Source organism: Watersipora subatra, chromosome 1 (genome assembly GCF_963576615.1).
Source record: "Watersipora subatra chromosome 1, tzWatSuba1.1, whole genome shotgun sequence".
NCBI classification, from domain to species: Eukaryota; Metazoa; Bryozoa; class Gymnolaemata; order Cheilostomatida; family Watersiporidae; genus Watersipora; species Watersipora subatra.
The window spans coordinates 17461469-17485048 of record NC_088708.1 but is presented as its reverse complement, the minus strand read 5'-3'; the positions used below and the strand labels follow the sequence as shown (position 1 = coordinate 17485048).

The following is a 23580-nucleotide window of genomic DNA, read 5'->3' as shown; positions in this document are numbered from 1 at the left end:
TGTTGATGTAGCAATAGAAATAGTCTTTATTCTCATGAACGAAAACCTAATACACAAGTAGCAAAATTCTGGAATTAAACAAAGATAACAAGTAGTAAAAGCCAAGTAATATAAATATCTTACGCTAACAACTGTATCTATCCTTAAGCTAAATCTTGTACGTCTACAAGGCATCACTGTCAAAAGAAGATGAGCTAATGAAATTGTTCGCTTTTATAAGCATCTTGGATAGCCTGAGGACAGGTATATAAATGTTCAGTATTATATCTTTGTCGTAGGAGTTAGTCCATTGGAGGAAACACTGTCTTTGGGTACGTCATCTAAAGATTGCTGATCTTGCAGGTTTGGATGCCATGATTGCATAAGATTGCTTCCGTTAGCGCTGTATATACGTCAGGGAAAAGTACTGGGTTAAGGCGATGGTAAGTTCAGTTATTTTTGGCTGTGCTTGGTGGTGGTTGGTAGATTTGATTGCTTTTACATTCCTTTGGTGGTTTCTGCAGATGGTGTTGCCACAGTTTTTATGATTGATTTCTTCTAAATCTCAAGTTTCTAATTTTCTTTTGACGTCTCCAATTATTGAACCTTTTGATGTCTTTTAGGTGTCTTGCTGCTTGCAGGTATTATATGTTTATCCTGTGGTCTGGCTACATTCCCCGTTGGTACAGTATCTTGTTCTGTATCTTGTTTTCGTATTTTCTCCACACAAAAATGTACAGTACAGATGTACAGATAGCAAGCCACACCAGCTGTAAAACCCATGAAGGCATCCAAAGTCCAATAATTAAAAAGCATCAACAAGCTAATTAGAAACTTGAAACTGAGAAGAATCAACTACAGAAAGTGAGCTAATCACACATCAGAGAAACCACCAAGAGAAGTTGAAATCCATTTCTCTGCCAGCTAACACCGGACATTGACAAAATAACTTGAATATACCATCTCAGTAATCTGGTGAATTTCCGATGACGTGCCCAAAGACAATGCTCTCTCAATGACCAACCTCAGTAACATAAATACACAACCCTGAACACTTATACATCTACCCTCAGGCTAATCAAATGCCTATAAAAGAGAACAATTATAATAGTTCATACTTTTGTTGATATTGGGGCTTTGTAGACGTACAAGACTGAGCTTAAGAGCAGGCATGGCCGTTGGCGTAAGATATATAATTATTATTACGTAATTATATATATTAACGATATTAATTATAACTGTATATTAAATAAATTATAAGAAATTATAACGATAAATTTTATATTACTTAGCTTTTACTACTTGTCTTTACTATATTCCAAAATTTTGCTACTTATGTATTAGGTTTTGGTTCATGAGAATAAAAAATATTTCAATTGCTACATTAACAACGGAGAGATAGTATAGACTTGCACTAAAGATTTGGGTCATGTTCAATAAATTGAATTCTCAACTCGTGACAGCCATATCAAAACAAGGCGACTTTCCTTCAAGTAAACGATCATAGAAGCATAGTCTGAATAAAGTGAGAACATAGTAGTTACTAACCTATGATTTTAGTGCAGTGTTCAAGTGAGTAAATTCCTTGAATACTACATATAACACTGTGCAAAATTCTTGACTGTGTTCTCAATAAGGGTATTTTGCTACTTGTTATGGAAGTCAGGTGTCAGAATGCTTGTGACATCATTGACTGAAACTTCTGCTTTGTTCTATGTAAGCAGTGAGAAAATTATGGTTTGTTGGTTTGAATTCAAGGTTTTTTCTGAGATTGTGATAGTTTGCACATTTTAATATGTTATCGTAGACTGTCTCATTTTTCATAAAACATGAGCAAGTTTATGTGCAAGCCATATCTATTTTGTACAATGAATGCTTGTATTCTTGTTTGATCACTCATCAGGCTGCACAACTGACCAGTGATACTTCTTGGCAAATTCAAAGGGATAGGAGTTTTGTTGATGTGGTATATTCTCAGTTGAATAGCAGTCCTTTGTTGTTGTGGCCTTGTCTCATATGGGCAATCATAATATGAATGGTCTCTTCCCCAGAAGAGTTTTGCATTTTTGATTTTTTATATCGATCGGCGTGGAATGGTTGCTTTTTTAAATGCCTGCCTAGCACTGTAGTTTGATAAGAACATTGGGCGGGGTTTTACGAACATACAATTTCCCCTTTACATCGTAATTTAAATTTTTCATATCTCACAAAACTTGCAGCACATTGAGATCAGACCTGCCAACCTTGGAGTGGAGAAAAAAGTGAGAGCCTCTTTTGGGGGCAATGAAAAGGAGAGGATTTGATAAGTGGGGTAAATTTTCATAGCGTATAAAAACACCACAGAAAAGAATAATATAACTCCATATGGAAACCACATGTCATGGAGGTGGAGGTTATTGATTGATGAAAATGCCACAAATATGTTTATACATAGTCGTTTATTAGTAGTATGTATTAATGCTGCCCGATATCTTAGATGTACATTTGATTGTTTGGTCTCTAAATATATCGAGTATCGAAAAATATCGAACATTGGAGTTGTCTTTTTTCGGTATCTGGTGTTAGACTGAAAAAAACAGGTTGAAAAAAAACATGAGTTGTCTCCACTTTACAATAAAAAGAATGGACAACTCAAGTTTTGCAAAATAAAACGGGCAGATATTTCGATAAAATATCGGCTTCGATATTCATATCGATTTGAAAACTGACCCAATATAAAATCATCTACTGAAATATATCGTCACATCGAATTATATCGCTTTATCGTGCAACACTAGTAAATATATGATTACTACTTGAAGATAGGAACAAAAAACAAGTTTGCTTGGGTAAAAGGGGCAATTGCGGGACACGGGCGTGAGATGCGCGAGGCATGGGGAAATTGCGTGAGTCTCACGCCCAATGCATGAGAGTTGGCATGTATGATTGTGATTGAAAACTTAAAAATATTTGCTACTATAAAACTATGGAATAAAATTAAGCCGCTAAAAGCACACAACGCAGAGCGCCGCATTTTTAATGCCGCAAAAATACATATCGTACACGTATACGACATTTACATAGTCGGCATATGCGGAAATTCAACCTTGGCACATGCTTCTTTTACCTCTAAATCGTAAAGGCTCTTTCCAAATCGATCCGTTAATTTTATGAAATGATTTGTCTCCATCGTTAAAGTAGATTCACTCAATCTATAATTTACTATTAAATATGTAAGTATTGCCACGGCTTCTTTGTCTGAGCATAATCATTTAAATCACCAGATAACCTATGATATAATATACCATATTTCTGTCGTTATTCCGTCAATATAGAAGACTAACTAGCCATTGTCCATTTATATTTTGTTTACTGTTTTCACCTTTTATATTTAACGGCAACATTGGCTGTTTTACCAGTCTTATACGACTTATATATTTGAGGTAATTTGCTCCTTTGTATTCACAAATACTTGGTGGAGAGTCGTTTTTCTTTACTTCGATGACAGTGCTGTGAAACAACACGACCTGTTGATAGGCTCTGTAAAATGGGTTTCACAGTTCAAACAAAATATGAGCATGTCGGCTTGGATGGACTAACCCGATGAACCACAAGCCATTTCTTAGTTGCATTAGTCAACAGTAAACCAAAGCTAAAAGAACCATTGCAAATTTTAACATAGCTAGATTTTTTGGAACATGCTGTGATAGACAGCAGACAATTGTAAATCTTATTCATAAATCAATTAAGATTTCACTAACACAGCATTTAAATGTTTCACAAATAGTTTGCTATTTTTTGCATTTAGAATCATTTGAATATTTGCATTCGTCAGAATGCAAATATGTGTAAGAGTTTGTGCATTAGAACAAATTTTGCAGCTTCTGCTCAGAGATGGATTTCTTACTTAATTAGATAATCAATTACAAGCAAAACTTTTTATTGTTTTTAATTAGCGCCATAACAACATATGCTGCTAGATTCTAGTTTTCGGTAGCAAATGTTACTACTTATGCGTAGTTTGTAGATAAAGTCCTAAAATCATGGTCTAATATTTGTATAGCAAGATGTAATTTCGTCATTGTTAGCACCACTAGTTAGTAAATCTTGTCATTAACACAACATGTAAAATGTTTACACACCCATCTCAAGTTGTGATGCAAATGATATAATACATGTAATTTGTATATGCAAATCAAATACAAAGGTATAGGGAAAGTAAAGGTATTTGCAGCGCAAATGTGGTGTTCCTGTATTCCAAAAATTCTCGCAATAGCTATTCTAGGCTCCAAACCACAATAGATAGCAGACCATTTTTTGAGATTTCTGTTATGCTTTCAATATTCTTGCCTTACTTGCAGACTTGAGCAAATCATACGAAATAACTAGAAACCGAGTGTGAGCATTGTACGATTTACATATATTAAACTGTAGGGATGTGATAAAACTAATTTATAATAACCTTTACAAAACTATGTACTTAACCATACTCATGTACCGATCATACCAAAACATCGTAGTAAATTTTAGATTAAAATTTCAAAACATACAATGTATTTACTGGTTTTGGCAAACAGGGGAGCATGTTTGGGCTCGCTGTTATTTATAAGATTTTTAAGGTTCATATTATAAAATACTGAAGGTGAAACATGAACTATATGAAGCAGTGGTACATGTAAACTTTATCAGGTTTTGAATTAAAATTAAATATAGACTATGCTTTAAGCATGAAACCAACTTATGTTATTAGCTTGCAGTGTTTAGACGACAAAAAATATTTCATTCATGTATTCAAGGACAATTGTAATTTTTCACTACAATCTAAAAATTGATACTATCAGCCAGCGTTTAATAACTATATGTATTTCTAGTTTGCTAAACTTAATAGGTTTTAAATAGTCTATGAGCTTTACCATTTTCAGTGAAAGTTCTATGCTCTCTTACAGCAAAAGATTAGCTATAGTCAAAGATGTACTCTGAAGTGCTCTGTTGTCTTCAGTTGTAAATTCATTGTAGGCAATGAATTGTAGTCAATCAAATGCTTGCTCAAGCATACATAAATTCCACTGCAACAGTCATACTTATGAGAACAAAAATCAGTTTTGATTTTGCCTGCTTACCAGCAGGGAGTTTTTCTTACGTAATAGTTGACATAAAAAGCAAGGGCGATTCGGAATTCTCAATATGCTATTATATGGTCCACGTTTCATGAACCCTTACATGCATGCAAAGCATTTCAGGATTAGCGTCCCGGTAGTGTTCGTGCATCTGCCTTGGCATTTGCACAAACGCTACTGCAGGAGTTTGCAATAGACAATTCTTAGGTTTTAAATGCTAATACTATGTATATAAATATAGTAATACTAGCTGTGCTTCTGGGCATGGCCCAAGTATTAAAAATCAGCTTATAAACAATGAGAAGTAATGAGAGTTGCCTGCCACTTGCTATTAGCCTGGCAGGCTATTCAAAATTCAGCTTATAAACAAAGAAAGGGATGAGAGTTGCCTGGCACATTGCCAATGGATAATGGTATTATAAATCAGCTTACAAACAATGAGAAGTGATGAGAGTTGCCTACCACTTGCTCACCTACCACTATTAGCCTGGCACATTGCCAATGGAAAATTCCAGTAAGCTAGTTAATAAGCGCTAAGCTTCTAATGACGGCAAGCCATGACGTTGCATAAGCATTGTCTAGCTAACATATTCTAATAATATCTATAACTGGAGGGACACACATTCTTTGAAAAATATATATAGATATACACTAGCGGAATTCTCGGCGTTGTACAAGTATTAAAAATCAGCTTATAATCAGTGACAGGTAATGTAGTTGCCTGGCAATGTAGTTGCCTGGCACATTGCCAATAGCTAATTGGAGTAAGCTAGTATTGCTAAACTTACTAATAATAGCTGTGAAAGCAAGCATAAAATGACATTGCGCTGTTACGCAGAGTAGTATGCGTATTTTCACCTACATAGCGACATATATCGCCCAATGAACTCAATCTCAAATAGCTCAATGGTTTAGCATATCGTCAGGGGAACTTGAGGTTTCGAGATCAAATCTTCTGCTATAGGGATTTTTCATTTCAAGATTTTAATAGCTATGGTTGGACAAATAGAATCGCACAAACTTTGAGATATAATGTATGTACAGTGGAACCTCGGTTCTCGAACGTAATTCGTTCCAGAAAGTTCTTCGAAAACCGAGTTGTTTGAGATCCGAAACAATTATTCCCATTTGAATTAATGTATGTAATTTTAATTCGTTCCAAGTCGAGAAAAAAAAATTCAGTAAGGTATTTTTTTAACATCTTACACCATAAACTGTACTGTATACTACATATTATAAATAAAAATGGGTAGATATAAATCGTGTTTATTTTTAATAAAAGATTTTTTATCTATGATGATGAAAAAAGAAAAAACAAGTAAACATTTCGTATGTTTTGCTCTTAAAATATCGAAAACGTCAAAGGTTAGATACAATACCAAAAATTGCAGAAATTGATAATGAAACATCAAAAAATGCAGCAAATCAGTTAAATCAAAAATTGTGTGACAAAAGAAAATATAACCAGCAGTGGCACGTTTACTTCACATCTTTGAAGGAGAATCTTTCTTTATAACAAATTAAGGTAACTCGACTGGATTAGTTGTTTCCTTAGCAAATCTCTTCAGTAGAGGAGACATCGTCCCAAATGGTTCCATCCATTTTGTAAAGAATTTATGAAGCGTAACTCGCTTCTCCCCTTGTTAACGGATGTTTCCATGCTGTTTCTGGAGCTGTTTCAAACATTTAATTCCAATGCTCACGCTCCGGTTTGGTCGAGAGCCGAATTTATGTTCGAGATCCGAGATGAAAATATCTCAAATCTTTGGGTCAAAAACTGAGTTAGTCGAGAACCGAAGCGTTCGAGAACTGAGGTTCCATTGTATACATATATATACAGTGAAACATGGATAACTCGCCCTCGGATATATCGAACACATGGTTAACTCGAATGGATTTGCTTGGTCCGTTCCCACGCAATGATAAATGGCTCTATATAACTCGAACTCAACACTGTTAATTCGAACTGTTTTTTGCCCAACGGCTACCGAAACGGTTGCTATCGCTTTAGAAAATCACTTTATTCCAAGCCACAGAGGTAAACCTCAACTTTTTGTAATTCATAAGCGTCGTTATTACCACCATCGGCAAAATATTTTTGTCAACGACTTTTCTAAAGGTTTGGTGAAATTTGATTTATATCAAACATGCGCGTAGCGATCGCCCTTCGGAAACGAGGTAAAGTGAGGTAATCTTTGCATAAACTTCAAGAAGAATCGGCAAAATTGATCGTGGGTAAAACGCTCAAAAGAAAAAGATCTCTTTTCTTTTGAGCATTTCAACAACGATCAAGTTTTGCCAATGTCAATCTAAAAAACGTCCTGGCAATAACATCACCTCAAACAACGAACTAATCTCAAGTGATAGAAAAATCTCTATACTTTTTGATAAAAACGTTTTAAACTTTACATTAGAAGCATTTAATTTGAAACAAGCCATTTGTGCTTTTGAGTTATATTATAGATTGTATATGTACATATATCTACTAATAAATAAGTAAATACATGGACTTGTGACAGTGCTCTGATAACTTGAACGCTCTGATAATTCGAACACTTTTGCTCGGTCCCTTGAAGTTTGAGTTATCCGAGTTTCACTGTATATATATATAGATATATACAGTATATATATATAATATACAGGCAAACTCGGATAACTCAAACTTCACGGGACTGAACAAAAGTGTTTGAGTTATCAGAGTGTGCAAGTTATCAGGGCACTGTCACAAGTCTATGTATTTATTAGTAGATAAATGTACATATACAAACTATATATAAATCAAGTGGATAGATGGCTTGTTGCAAATTAAAAGGCTTCTACTGTAAAGTAAAAAAATATTTCATCTGAAAGTATAGCGACTTTTCTATCACTTGAGATTGGTTTGTCATTTTAGGTGATGTGACTGCCAGGACGTTTTCAGATTAAAATTGGCAAAACTTGATCGCTGTTGAAATGCTCAGAAGGAAAGACATCTTTTTTTGGAGTGTTTTAACCAAGATCAAGTTTGCCGATTTTTTTAAAAGTTTATTTGAAGGTTAGCTCACTTTTAATTGCTTTTGGAGGGCCATCGCTAAGCAGATGTTTGGTAAAATTCGATTTTTTGCAAACCTTTAGAAAAGTCGTTAACAGAAAATATTTTGCCGATGATGGTAATAACGGCATCTAAGAACTACTAAAACTTGAGGTTTATCTCCATGGCTTGGAATAAAGTGATATTCTAAAGCGATAACAACCGTCGCAGTAGCCGTTGGTCAAAAAACTGTTCGAGTTAACCAAGTTGATGTCGAGTTATCTAAAGCACTTTATCATTGTGTGGAAACGGACCAAACAATTCCGTTTGAGTTAACCATGTGTTCGAGCTATCCGAGGGCGAGCTATCCGAGGGCGAGCTATCCGAGGGCGAGCTATATATATATATATATATATATAGCTCGCCCTCGGATAGCTCGAACACATGGTTAACTCAAACGGAATTGTTTGGTCCGTTTCCACACAATGATAAAGTGCTTTAGATAACTCGACATCAACTTGGTTAACTCGAACAGTTAACCAAGTTGATGTCGCTAGTACATATATATATATATGTACTAGCGTACATATATATATATATATATGTACGCTAGTCTTATGTCATTGTATAATTTATTTTAATTATTATTTGTTTTATTTGGATCATTCTGACCCATACTGATACCTAACAAAATAATTTTTTATAAATAGCATAATCTTCACTACCAATCGCCTATTAAGAAGCTGTGTACAACATATATGCAAGTTGCACCAGATATGAAAATCATCACATATTTTGCATATCTGAATTGATATTCCAGATTTCAATTGAATTTAACCTGTTAACTTCAAGTATTTCAACTTCAATTAGCGGCTTATTTTTAATTTTAGTTCATTTTTCAATTGAGATTTTAAGATTTTATTCTTTCAAGATTTTAAATACACCTTCATGTGTAATTTCGATTCAACAGCACATCTGCCAAACTTATAAATGTAGGTCTTAACCTAGGGAAACAGTCTTTCATAAACGTTACTTCAAATTTATGTGCCTCAATGCAGCATTAGCTCAGCATCAGCACAGCATCATTACAGCATCAAGTTAATTTGTTACATTAAATTTGCTGATAGGGTAACAGGAAATCTTAAATTGTATTTTCGCTTTGTGGTTTCAAAAGAAAATTGATCAAGAGAATTTAATAGCAGAACCATTTGAATATTCTAATCAACCTTGGTAAAATTTGTAATGAATTCTTAAACCAATACACTATAGCATAAAGCAACGATTTGAAACAGATGTTGTTTTCTGCTTATAAGTTAGTATTTATGTTTGTCGTATAGATTCAAATGCAACTTTTTAAACTTGTCATTGGAAAGCCTGAGACTTCATGCTATGCTACAGCCCTATGGAATTTTCTGAATTCATCACACTGCCTCAAGTTGAAGGAGTGGTCTTTACTTCTCAATCTCAAAAAGTTGAAGGACAGCTTTGTATTACTAGTCACCACCTCATTCTCGCTCGCCGTATTGAAAATCAGGATGAATTCTGGGTAAGATACTTACCCTAGGACACTTATATTTCGCTAGTATTTAGTTTCGTGAGTAGCTCACAGAGTAAAATTTCGAAGCAACTTAATTTCGCAGCTCTGATGAGTGCGAAAATATAGTGATGTGAAAATAAATGCAGTGGAACAAACATAATTAGATTCCTCAGGTTCAGTTCACCGATAAAAAAAATTTCAATTTGCGACTAGTTTGTAATTGTGAACCGCAGGTAGAATGGTGTGGGCAAGGTCGATAATGCAATTTGATCGCTTGCTGCCATTTGTTTCTTGGACTATCAACAGGCCCGTTTTCACTGGGGCAGCTGGCCGGCTGAGCCGCCCCAATTTTTTGGGAATTTTTTACGGTAAGTACAGTCCGACTCGGATAACTCGCCCTCAGATAAAATGTAACATTTCATCTCAAACACAAGGTCAACTCAAACGGATTTGTTTGGTCAGTTCCAACGCAATGATAAATTCCTTCAGATAACTCGACCTCAACATCATTTATTCGAAAAGTTATTTGCCCAACGGCCATGGACGCGGTTTTATCGCTGTAGAATATCACTTCATTCCAAGCCATAGAGACAAACATCAACTTCTAGTAGTTCTTAGGCATCATTATTATCATCATCAGAGGCAAAATATTTTTGTTAACGACTTTTATAAAGGTTTGCAGAAGATTAAGTTTTATCAAACACCCGCTTGGCCATGTCCCATGGAAAGCGTAAAAGCCTCCGAATGAACTTAAAATAAAATCCGCAAAATTGATCTTTGTTAAAACGCTCAAAAGAAAAAGATGTCTTTTTTCTTAGCGTTTTAACTGCGGTCATGTTTTGCCTATTTTAATTTAAAAACGTCTCGTCAGTCACATCACTTAAAACAAAACAAATCTCAAAAAATTATTATTGAAGAGTTATGAAGTTATTGAAGAAGTTATTGAAGAGGTGTCAGTGGTGAATCCAAACCTTTCCAGAGCCATGCTGCTTGTGTAGTACTGCGAGTGTCAGTGCATGTGTCTTATTTTCTTTCAACACACGGTGCTCACTGCATTGATTGATGTCCCCAGCAAACGATAACGCTACTAATGCGTGTGCATTGACATCAAATTCCTATCATTATAAATCATTCTTAATGGGAAAATAATCATAATTAATTGCAAAATAATAACGTAATAAATTTTGACAGTCAAATTATTTTGTTGGTTTATATTTTAACGATACTATAGTGGTCGTTAAAAACGTTAAAATAAATGTCGTTATAAAATTTCATTCTACAGTATTAATGAACAAAGCTATTTAGTTTCGCTTTTTCGCTCGTTTGTTATGATAGTTTAGTTTCGCACATGAAACTTTCGCGAGAGGATGACACCGCGAAAACGCGAAACTTAGATGCCGCGAATACATAAGTGTCCTAGGGTATTTATTTTGCTACTTTCTTTGTTATTTCAGAGTTAAAAGTATGTTGATGAAAGTACATGATTTTACAGTTCTGGATTCGGCAGATATGTTTGTTAGAGATTTATATCTTTGTTAAGTGGCTTTGAATTGCTCAAGTGATTGCTTATATGCTGTTGTGTAGTAGTTTTATCATGCAATTGTAAAACTTGTTTCAGTTGCCACACAGCAAAGTTGACCAGGTGGAGAGGAAAAACCCTAATAGCCGTTCTTTGACTCTTTACTGCAAAGACTTCCAGGTCATCAGTCTCCTTTTTCCACAGGCAGAAGAATGCGCGCAAGTTGCATCATCCATAGAAAAACTCTCCAATCTAGGTGTTAAATTACTGCCTTCTATAGAAATTCACATTTCATTTCTTCCCTGTTACACCTGTTGCATTAGTTATTGTTGACTCATTGGTAATTATTTAATTCAGCAATTAGGAAGGAGTCATGATTTGTTTCAGCTGATGTCAGTCTTCTCTACCCATTCTACCACTCATGCTCTTTTCAAGTTTTGGAGGATGGATGGCTAGCCTTTACCACACATTCCGAGTTTACTAAATACAGGAACTCCAATGATTTTAGGCTATCAGAGGTCAATAAAAACTTTGAGGTATTAGCATTTACTCAATTCCCATTGCCCTAATCAATATAAAGAATGCTGATTCCATTGAGAATTTTAATACAAGTTCTTTTTCATATTTACAATATTTAGATGTATGCTAATCTTTCTAGCTGTGTCCATCTTATCAAGGCCAGGTGGTTGTTCCCAAGTCAATCGATGATGAAACTATCCGTAAAGCAGCACCATTTAGAAAACTTAACCGGTTTCCTGTTCTTTCCTATGTTCATAAAGCTAGCGGGGTGAGTGAGCTCCTGTTCATCTTACCTTTAATGATTAGTAGTACATTAGTCTTAGCGTTCGATCTTTACTATAATAAGAGCTGTGTCTGTCTGAAGCCACGCATAGAGGTTAGAAAAAAATTCATTACATAAGAATTGAACTCAGATATTCAGCTTATCAGCCAATCACATTACCAACTGTGCCACTCGACCACCTTGCCAATAACTGTGCAAATATTTATTACACATGAGGATCTGTCATGGCCCACTGGACTGCCAGCGTACCACCACATATAGTTATACTAAGTGAATGCTCTGCAGTGCACAGGTAATAAAAAAGTTTTGTGTTTAGAAAATTTATTTTTAATTTGTCAAATTTCTTTACCAAATGATTTTGAGTAACTTAAGCTAGTCTAAATATTTACTATAATAAGAGCCATTATTATAATTTGAGCCAGCTTTAGGATAAAAATTGCGTCTTCATCTCACGCAATCATGATCTTCAACCTGCTAGCTGAATTGTGCTATTTTAACCAACTGGCAGTAAAGATTGGCAGGTGGACAACTATGTGCACAAGTATTCATTAATATGGACAGTTGGATGCGTGGTACAAAGGACAGCTCGTCTATGTGCAAAGCTGGAGGTTCTGAGTTCAATTTCAGTGCGAAGCGGATTTTATCACTATAACTGGATACACAGATGACAGTCAAGCAAACACTGAGATTTATATATACCGTAAAACCTCTAATTAAACGTCATCCCGCTCTATTTTTCAACCTTTTCTTTTTAATGGTGGTAATTGGAGATGGCATTCAAATAGAAGCTGGCGTTGTATTTTTTAAATTGCTCTTCAGAATTTTGGGAAGATAGATTTAGCCCTTTTACGGGCGAAGCTAATGTTGCCTACATTTTGCTCTCTTTTCGTGGTGGAGCAATGTTAAAACGTTTGGATGGAATAAATCTGCTAACCTACCTCCAACTTTTCAAAAATCTTTAAGCAAAATATGCATTGGGAAGCCGAGAAATATCCCTGCCAGTTGTTATCTATTGCTTTCAATTAATCTGCAGTGATAATGTAGCCTGTGCCTTGTTTTGCAATTTGCTAGAGCTTTCAATTTTAAATTTAAAAACGTATTTTCATTTTATATTTAACAATGTTGAATAAAAGCTCATTGCACTTACTGATAACTTTGCTACCGTTTGCAAGCAAAACTAGCTTTTTATGTGCGATAGAAGAGGAGTTATGAGCGTCAATCCATTGTAAGCCATGTTAAAGGTTTCCTTGCAACAAAATTCACATTACAGTTATTTGGTATCGAAAGATTCACCATGTCTTACTCTGCTGTGTTGTAGGTGCAAAATATGTGGAAATGTGATTACAAGCTCTTGAAAGCTCAAAAATGAACAGTTAATCGCAGCCATCACAAAAACGCTGTAGATTAAAATCCCTTTCCAAAACGGCTCAAATGAGACGTAGCTGAACAAGATGGCTTCTGTTTACACTTTCATGCAACCTCATTCGTAAAAATGTTTTCACAAATATACTTGTCGCATTCAATAAAACCATTTATATTGTCCTTATGCGTCTATTTTATCATCATTGTAATGCTGTCATTTTGAGCACTGATATCTCAAAACCCCCACCGTAAAATTTTGTTTTGCTTTTTTAACCTTAGCTCGAAGGAGTGCATATTATCCTTTGATAAACATGATGAACCTGTTGGTCATCTGTGTTAGTCGAAAAATGCTGCAGAAATTGTTCGTGCCATTTGACAGGCGGTATGGGTCACATGATCAGATTACGACTAGATGATTAGACCAAACTGAAGCGAAACTGTAAAGTAGCGAGCATCTATATTTGGTAAGGGCTCTTCGGTAAAACCCGAAGTGTTTGTCATAAACTAGTGCTACGAGCAGTTTTATATTGAGCCTTTTCTTGGCCTTTCAATTCGCGTGATAACATCAAGTGTCAAAACAATAACCAAATTATTTGAGTATGTCAGAAAAATAAATTGATTTCAACCTACGGCGTTTTCGTGATGGCTGCAATTAACTGTTCGTTTTATGAGCTTTTAAGAGCTTGTAATCACATTTCCACATATTTTGCACCTACAACACAGCAAAGTAAGACATGGTGACACTTTTGATACCAAATAACTGTAATGTGAATTTTGTTGCAAGTCAACCTTTAAGATAACTTGGAATTAACAAGGATACTATTAAATAATGTGCTATAAATCTGCAAATTTTAAAGTTATATAATGATAATTTATCTAATGCTACAAATATATATTTTCATGAACAAGTGACATAAACAAATCATACTTATATTACACGCAGAAACAAAAATTAACGTTTTTAAAACAAAAATATTTGCATCGTTAGCTCGGATAGCTGTGTTTTTGATGGAACGGGCTCCTGGTTGTCCAGTACCTTCCGCAACGTTTTCTGACCTCGACTCTTCTTCTGCACTGCTGAACTAGTCGATATTAGCGTTTAAACAATTTTTTTGGCAGAGCAATACTTTTCTGCGTTGTATTTCACAAATGCAATGCGTAAAATTTTTGCTCGCTAATCGCAACCTTCACCCTAAAAATAGTCATTCGTCTACCATCGTAAATGTAAACCGTTTTTATATACTGGTACATGTACTTAGAAGTATCAAGACCTCGTTAAGCAAGGAACTACTATTAGCCTGAGACAATTATTATGTAATTATTTTTATGGCGTTTCTTGTAAAGTTCTAACAAAAACAATGAAAAGTTTTTGAATTAGACAACGAGAGAATTAATTGTTGCTGATGTAAACCATTCATTATTAATACAATTTTGTAGACACTTTTCTACTGATCAATTGATATTATGGGCTCGTAAAGATCAAATAATGTCAAAGAGGCTGTCAAATGGAGGTGGCATTCAATTAGAGAGTGGGCGGTGTTCAAATAGAGGTGGCGTTCAATTAGAGGTTTTTGATATATAAATAGAGCACTATATTTTTACTGTTGAGTGACTATTCTGCAGACGTACATGGTGAGAGCTGGCCAGGTGGAGGCAAAAGGTAAACGGTCTCGGGAGGATGAGGCACTGCTCGATGCATTTGTAGTCAGTGGGAAAAAGGCGTACAAAGTAGATATGCGGACAGGAACCTCTACTGAGAATTCCAATGGTAAATTTATATAGATGTTACTCGTTTGGCACAATTCAGTCTGATGTACCATAATTTTAGTTGCAACCAATTATTTTTTATAGCGAATGTTAGATTATCACATACTCTAGTTTATTGAGTGTCCAGGCTGTAACAGGTACCCTCAGTTCATCTCATGCGAGATAACAAGATATTCTTGTGTACCTCTGCGATTTAAGCTACTTACTATTTTGTATTCAAAGAGACAGAGGGGAATTACTCACTCTGGAAAAAAGTAAATCTACCTGTGCAGAAATGGCCAGTAGTGCAAGAATCATTTTCTGCATTGATTGAAGGTAAGGAATGGTTGTATGGTTATCAATACTGCTGTAGAATATGTATTTTGACTTTCTGTACTGAATTATAGGTGCAAATAGCATGTGCAGTGTCAATAAATACTGTACATCTCCTGAAACTGAAATGGTTACCCATTTGAAAATATTTCAGCATGTAGAGACACAACTCTTTCTACTGAGAAGTTCCTGTCAAAACTTAACTCTAGTCATTGGTTGGACTATGTGAGGGATGTCCTTATATGTTCCTGTGTGGTTGCCACCTACATCCATAGAGAAGGTAAGCATTGCTGCGTGTTAGTGCTGCGCTTGCTTGTGTATTGTGTTGACATACACAAGCAAGTGTCCCTTTTCATAATCTTCTGTCTTCTAGCTCTGGTCGTTCTAACCTTCACCCTAACCATCATTCCTTTTTATATCTCTGGTTTTGGCTTTCCATTTTTAAAGGCTTTTTGTTTTCAACCTATTTTTATCACTTCTATTTTTAACCCATGCATTGCCACACTCAATCTTTTCTACCCTCACTGTCCGCTACTCTCATTCTTTCTACTTTCACTCTCACTTTCTGCTACTCTTACTCTCTACCACTCTAACTCTTCACCACCTTTACTTTTCACCTCCACTGCCTGACTCTCCACTCACACGGTAATACAGTTGTTCGTGTTCCAGTTTTTTGTTTTCATATTTCTTTTCATAAGAACAACTACCCAATTAGTTACCGGCACTATTTCTACTTGTAGCATGTACAGTCCTGATAGAAGGTTTTGATGGCACAGACAGAACGCTGCAGGTTACTAGTCTTTCTCAAGTCATATTGGAGCCAGACTGTCGGACAATAAGAGGGTTAGTCTACCACAGCAATACATTAATGATGATAAACCAGAATTGAGGTTATCTGTAGCTGTTATTCTTTGGCATCACAGGTTTGAAGCATTGATAGAAAGGGAGTGGATACAGGCAGGTCATCCTTTTGCAGACCGCTGCTCTAAAGCTTTGTATTCAAATACACAGGCCAAGAAGGAATCACCCATGTTTCTTTTGTTCCTTGATGGTGTCTGGCAGGTACTGTTTTAAGATTCTGACTTGGATCTTTTTTGTCTTGCAATGTTGACCAGATATTAGTTTTCCAGACCTTTATAGCACCTATATGGTCTTTCAGCCTATCATGTTTTTTGTTAAAGATATGGCAGCAGTTTCCATGTTCCTTTGAATTCAATGAAGATTTTCTACAATTGCTGTATGACAACTGCTACAGTTCAAGTTATGGTAAGTAACTGGAACTCTATAGCAGCTTGAATTTAAATGATACTCTCAGTGAGCCTGGCAGTCTGGGATTTCTTTCATTTATACCAGTAATCAAATAGTCTGCAGGGTTTAGTAGCCTGTGTTTAAAAGGCTGTTTATCAGGAACCTGGCAGAGTTTTGTAACCAAATACTTTTAGCAACTTAGCGGGAGGTACAGAGCATATGAGAGTGAAGTTTGGATAAAGTTGGGCAAAAACTGGAAATGCATAGTTTATGTGAACGCACTCACAGTAAGGAAGTGGAATTTTTTAATACAGATCATTTTGGTTAAAGGTTGACTTGCAACAAAATTCACATTACAGTTATTTGATATGAAAAGATTCACCATGTCTTACCCTGTTGTGTTTTAGGTGCAAAATATGTGGAAATGTGATTACAAGCTCTTAAAAGCTCAAAAACGAACAGTTAATCGCAGCCACACGAGACCGCCATAGTTTGGATTCTCTTTCCAAAACGGCTCAAATGTGACGTAGTTGTGAGAGATGGTTTCTGTTTACACCTTCATGCAACCTTATTCGTTGAAATATTTTCACAAATATACTTCACGCATTCAATAAAACCATGTCTATTGTTCTTACGCGTCTGTTTTATCGTCATTGTAATGCTGTCACTTTTAGCACTGATATCTTATAACTTACCGGAAAAATTCGTTTAATTTTTTAGCCTTAGCTTGAAGGAGTACATATCATTGTCTGATAATCATGACAAGCCTGTTGGTCACTTGTGATAATCGAAAAGTGCTGCAGAAATTATTTGCGAAATATTGGGTCTCATGATCAGATTACGACTTGCCGATTAGACCAAAGCGAAACAAAACTGTAAAGTAGAGAGCATCTATACTTTATACGGAGTCTTCGGTAAAACCCGAAGTGTTTGTCATGAACTAGTGTTACGATAAGTTTTATATTGAGCTTTTTATTGGCCTTTCAATTCACGTGAGAACTTCACGTGACAAGACAATAAATAAATTTCATGACTAGGTCAGCAAAATAAAGAGATTCCAATCTACGGCGGCTTTTCGTTTTTGAGCTTTTAAAAGCTTGTAATCAAAATCACATTCCCACATATTTGGCACCTACAACACCACAGAGTAAGACATGGTGAATCTTTAGATAACAAATAACTGTAATGTGAATTTTGTTGCAAGTCAACTGTTAAGGTATTACTTTGGGAGACAGTAGACTATGTCAACGTATAGCTTGTTGAATCTATGTCAACATGTAGCTTATTGAATCTATGTCAACGTTTAGCTTATTGCATCTATGTCAACGTTTAGCTTATTGCATCTATGCCAACGTGTAGCTTGTTGAATCTATGTCAACATGTAGCTTATTGAATCTATGTCAACGTTTAGCTTATTGCATCTATGTCAACGTTTAGCTTATTGCATCTATGCCAACGTGTAGCTTATTGCATCTATGTCAATGTATAGCGTGTTGAATCTATGTCAACATGTAGCTTATTGAATCTATGTCAATGTTTAGCTTATTGCATCTATGTCAACGTTTAGCTTATTGCATCTATGCCAACGTGTAGCTTATTGCATCTATGTCGACGTGAGGCTTGTTGAATCTATGTCAACATGTAGCTTATTGCATATATGTCAACATGTAGCTTATTGAATCTATGTCAACATGTAGCTTATTGAATCTATGTCAACATGTAGCTTATTGAATCTATGTCAACATGTAGCTTATTGCATCTATGTCAACATGTAGCTTATTGAATCTATGTCAACGTGTAGCTTATTGCATCTATGTCAACGTGTAGCTTATTGAATCTATGTCAACATGTAGCTTATTGAATCTATGTCAACATGTAGCTTATTGCATCTATGTCAACATGTAGCTTATTGAATCTATGTCAACATGTAGCTTATTGAATCTATGTCAACATGTAGCTTATTGAATCTATGTCAACGTGTAGCTTATTGCATATATGTCAACATGTAGCTTATTGCATCTATGTCAACGTGTAGCTTATTGAATCTATGTCAACGTGTAGCTTGTTGAATCTATGTCAACATGTAGCTTGTTGAATCTATATCAACATGTAGCTTGTTGAATCTATGTCAACATGTAGCTTGTTGAATCTATATCAACATGTAGCTTGTTGAATCTATGTCGCAATGATTTGCAAAGCCTGTAACATAGTTTAAGTTTTTAAAAAAGATGAATAATATGGTTTGCGCTTTTGACAACTTAAGTAACTTTTCAAAGCCTCTCCATATTGATGTTGTATACCGAGTCAGATTGATGTAGTTGTTTACTGAGTTTCGTGCAACTAGTTTGTTTGACTGTTTAATGTTTCTCATTAACATGTTGAGTTTTAGAATATATGAGAAAGCATTTGCAGTCATTGGCCTGAGTGGTTATAGATTCGCTATGACCCTAACTTTTCCTTAGCACTTACTGTATATTGAGCAATCACTTTCGTGTTGCTTGAAATATCATGTCACTTCAGTTCATTATCAGGTTTGCTTTTGCTAGGAACCTTTCTTTGCAACAACCAGAAAGAACGAGCGCAACTACATCTTCACAAGAGAACAATTTCTCTATGGTTAGTCGAGTAGTACCCTATAACTAGATGATTAGAGTGATGGATAATTCTTACAAGGTAGTAGTGTAGTATTTTATAACTAGATGATTAGAGTACGTATCCTCTCGAGTTAGTGTAGTGGTAATTGGCGTGTTTGCAGATTGTAGCATTAACATTAGTAAACCATGTCTATGTTTTCCCGTAAAACGTCTTTCCTATACAACAGTCTAAAAGCTTTTATCACAAGTGTTTTTCGTCTTCAAAACTGGTGTTTGTTTTACTCCTGTCACATGGAAATCATTGTTGGAAGATAAAATATCATGATTGTATTGTGATGAATGATGTCATTTTAAACGCTGTCAATTAACCTGTGGATGGTTATTGAAGAGTATTTTACATTACATTTCCAGCTGATGGTTATGTGCGATATTAATTAAGTTTCTATCAGTGTGATTGGCTGTCCCTCAGTTTGATTTACCACCAGCCATTACAGGTGTCAAGAATAATCAATAGGCTGAGCTTCCATAACAAATGATAGTTTGTCTAAATTATCAAGACTCTTTTAGTTGGTTTTTGGTTAAAAGTTGCGTTTCCTGCGTATCAACTGGAGTCGTTTATTTTATCTGCCATGCTTTAGGAGTTATGTGAACAGACCTGAGTTCCTGGAGCTATATTTGAACCCTCTTTACGAACCCAACAATGATGCTATATTTCCTTCCATAGCACCCCAATCTCTAGTAAGTTTTGAAGCAATTTATGCTTCCAGCAACATATATCTAGTTGTCGGAAGTGTAGTGTCCTATTGTATCATTCATTTGTCAATTGTTTTGAGAAGTTATGATAAAACTCACCCAGTTAGTTTAAGACATTCAACTTTATTTGGCCTCACAGTTATGCATAGTACATATTATGAATATATAATCTTTGTGTTTCTGAGCAGATCCTCTGGAAAAATCTCTATATGAGGTACCTGATAGACCCAGCTCCACATAGAGAGGTCTGGGACAAGATCAAACATATCAAAGGGAAAAACTCAGGCTTGCAGCTCAAGGCCAGTCGGCTACGCAGGTACGTCTGCATTTAGCCATCGTTGAAGGAAGTTGGATGATTTGGTAGATTAGGCTGGTGTACCTCGTGTAGTTTGTTTCCCTAGTGTAGCCAGTATAATAATTTTTAGATTTTCTGATATGCAGTACTCCCTCAGTTTTCAGATCCTTGAATGTTAAGCAAATCGCTGTTCGAAAAGGTTATTTCAAGATAGGGTTTTACCTCAACTGCCAATTCAAAATTTGGAACCCTAACACCCTCGAGATAAGCAGGGAAACTCAGACGACTGGGCTTGGTTGCAGATTGAGGTTGCTTTTTTGTTCTTTAACAATCAACCATGATACGCAGATGTCTTCATGGTATACAAAATATTAACTGTATTTTGTGTTTCGTATAGTCGCATATCTCCAGAGATGGGCACTCGAATTAACATGCTTGCTCGAGCAAGCCTTAAGACCCAGGATTCACTTTAGAAATGAATTGAAAAGAATTGATTTTCTGGTATCTTTTACTTACTGTAAAATTGTATTGACTTGGAGTAAGTATCCCACCAGCTTGAATTGAATCGAGTCGTTACTGTCATCATGGAGGAATTGACTCGATTCTTTCTTTTGAATAAGCAAAATGACTCTAGTCAAAATGCAACGATGTTTCCTTTTACATATTATCACTGTGTTGATGGAAAATCGATCATGAACAGTGATATCCAAAGTAATCTGATCTGTTACTTGATGTGCGCCAAAGCGAAGATGTCAGTGCAGTCCTGTGTTGCCAGTCACACACGTTATTGGTCAATAATATCTACTACGCACTAATATAGTCTAGCTCCATGGTTTGCCTGCGTATTGACAATAATGTTATTAATAAGCTTGATAACGGCTCGCAAATATTGTTCATTCTGTTGAAAAGGCTTTATAATGACTCGCCTTACCTATACAAAAACAAGAAGTACAGATTGCATTGGTAACAGATCCACCCAAAACTTTGCTTTAATAAACTTAGGAAGTTAGGTTATCATTTTGCCAAAATGCCAAAAACTAATCAGTTATGAACCTTTTCTTTACTCACATGGCATAAAATCGTGGTTTCAAGTTTTCATTTTCGATTTAAAATGGATGAAAAAATATTGTAAACAGTGACCTGAATGTATTTCTGCTAGTGAAATTCCTCAACACTGGACCACAGATATTTTTGATCACTACATTTTTATATTAGATAATATGTGTCTGTGTTTTGGTCAAATTGCAAAAATGATAGCTTTTTGCAGCCGGTTTCACTAAACTAAAAAAACATTAAACATTCCTTTTGTTTTTCAAATGCATTGATTCTTGTGCAAATTTTTTGCTGATTTTAGAAAACTTTAAATTGAAGTTATATGACACAAAGTCGGCTTTTCAAACAAAAATACCCAGTGTAGCCAACAAAAGATTGTAGGCATGACTTAATTTCATTTGAAAAAGCAATGAAATTCGTAGTGAAATAGTTGATATTTGCTATACAAACAGTCAATGGACTGAGCTAATGCGTGTAGCTAAACTAGCAATTGTAGGTTATTGTTCGATATATCGCCATAAGTCAATTTCTGTAAGAATTGATAGAGATTTGATTTTGTTCATTTGTGAGAATTGAATAGAGTCATTGAAGTTAGGAAAGCTAAAGAATTGATAATTGAATTATGTTTTGCGATGAATTGTGAATTGAATCGATCCTTACATGACATAATGCAAAAGAATTGGGAATTGAATTGTTAATTTTTTGATGAGAATTGAATCGGGTCATTTTTTAAATCCTTATAAATATCTCTGATTAACTCCGTATTGCGTCTTCAGAGGAAGCAAGTGCGATGTTGGTGATGAAAAGAGAGAAGTGGTGTTCAAAACTACTGAGTTTAAAAATGAATTAATATCGAAATCGAAAGTTTTTTTGTACTTTCTCCATTCTACAATTTGTAGAAACGAGGCCAGGGTATGAGCCGATGCGGAAATACATTTCGCAGCTTAGCTTAATTCATTAATAGTGCATTTATGAGAAACTCGGTGTTTTGGCATAGATTAAAATTGTTTATAACAGGAAAATCATTCCAAAGGAACAAAACACTTTTTGAACTACTTTTTGGAATGGATAGTGTTGTAACTCTCATTCTCTGAATATAATCTGTGCCAAAGTTGTTCACAACATTTCAGTATTAAATGTAAAATTTATTCTGGCATGTCAGTTGAGAGTTTTGCAATGAAACAAAAACCATGTAACATTCTGTTATAATATGGCAACTCAGATGCCTCTTCTGAATTGGTTGTGGCTGTTTTTACTTACATATTTTACCAATTCTTTGCAAATACAATTTTTCAAATCTGTGGCAAGCTTTTAAAATTCTTTCCACATATGACCTCCTCATCTATCATTTGAATTACGGCTGACAATGGAATGTTGGAAAAGGTTATTTCAGTTCTTCGCTGTCGAGCGATCAAGTTAACGAGTATTAGTGTATTTCTTTTACCTATTATCACTTTCACGGCTTCAATGCGCACTCATTACTACTCCCAACCCTCCTTAATGAAGTTTTATGTTAAAATTTAATTTGACCATTGTAGTTGTGAACTCTGGCAAATGCTGACTTAAAAAGTTTTATTCAAAGTTTCAATACGCTGTTGTAAAAGTTGATTTTGATGTTGATTGTTGCTATCTCGCTAGCGAGTCGCTTAATAATTCATTTGTATTGTTCTTTCAGGCAGATAGATGCCCTGAGCAAGGAACTACAGGATGAAGGCATATCGACAAATGAAGCTCTTGTCAGAACCACTAGTTGAGTCAGCCCATCTGTAGTTTATGTTTAGCCTATTTTTTTCCGATGACCAACATAACATGCCTTTGCCAATATTTATTTCCATAGATTTTTATTCAGGAAATGTATGTTGTTTAGGTGGTATTCCATTTCTAGCATTAGCCTTTAAAGGGGCAAATTTTATTTTCTAATTTTACTATATTAACTTTTGTTGTAAGCTGCATCCACATGTAAGTTTTTTTTATATAAATGTTCAATTAGAGGATTAGTCTCTGGCTAATCATAGCCTGAGTAAATGAATACATTTCCACTTGAATTCATTCACCTTTTTCATACCTTTTTATTTCATGTATGATCAGGATGTACTCTTCTATCAAACTAACTCGGCCTAAACGTAGAGCTCAAGTTGGATGGTATGCATAATAGAAAAGATTATGAAAGAACTCACTTTAGCATCATTACTTTCAATGATAGTATTCACACTTATGGTTGACAGTATCTTCAAGCACACACAGCTTTTGCTT

At 35.2% G+C, this 23580-nt stretch overlaps 1 protein-coding gene across 1 annotated transcript; it reads left to right on the top strand.

The window, feature by feature from the left end:
- The first annotated feature begins 3099 nt into the window (after nucleotides 1–3099).
- LOC137402477 (myotubularin-related protein 9-like) lies at nucleotides 3100–23376 on the top strand. The gene is made up of 15 exons (XM_068088982.1): nucleotides 3100–3191; nucleotides 9484–9631; nucleotides 11241–11397; nucleotides 11529–11677; nucleotides 11800–11928; nucleotides 14929–15073; nucleotides 15295–15387; nucleotides 15539–15664; nucleotides 16125–16227; nucleotides 16308–16446; nucleotides 16566–16650; nucleotides 19179–19248; nucleotides 19865–19964; nucleotides 20168–20295; nucleotides 23003–23376. Exons 2-15 carry the CDS (start codon nucleotides 9488–9490, stop codon nucleotides 23079–23081), a joined length of 1647 nt encoding a protein of 548 aa, XP_067945083.1. The 5' UTR covers nucleotides 3100–3191; nucleotides 9484–9487; the 3' UTR covers nucleotides 23082–23376.
- The last annotated feature ends 204 nt before the right edge of the window (nucleotides 23377–23580 follow it).

What these genes read in the sequence shown, in the direction of transcription:
- LOC137402477 (XM_068088982.1), top strand. Translation starts at nt 9,488, where the DNA reads ATGGAATTTTCTGAATTCATCACACTGCCTCAAGTTGAAGGAGTGGTC. An exon ending in CTCTACTGAGAATTCCAATG is followed by an intron (nt 15,074 to 15,294) that starts GTAAATTTATAT and finishes TTGTATTCAAAG; the next exon opens with AGACAGAGGGGAATTACTCA. An exon ending in AAGGCCAGTCGGCTACGCAG is followed by an intron (nt 20,296 to 23,002) that starts GTACGTCTGCAT and finishes TTGTTCTTTCAG; the next exon opens with GCAGATAGATGCCCTGAGCA.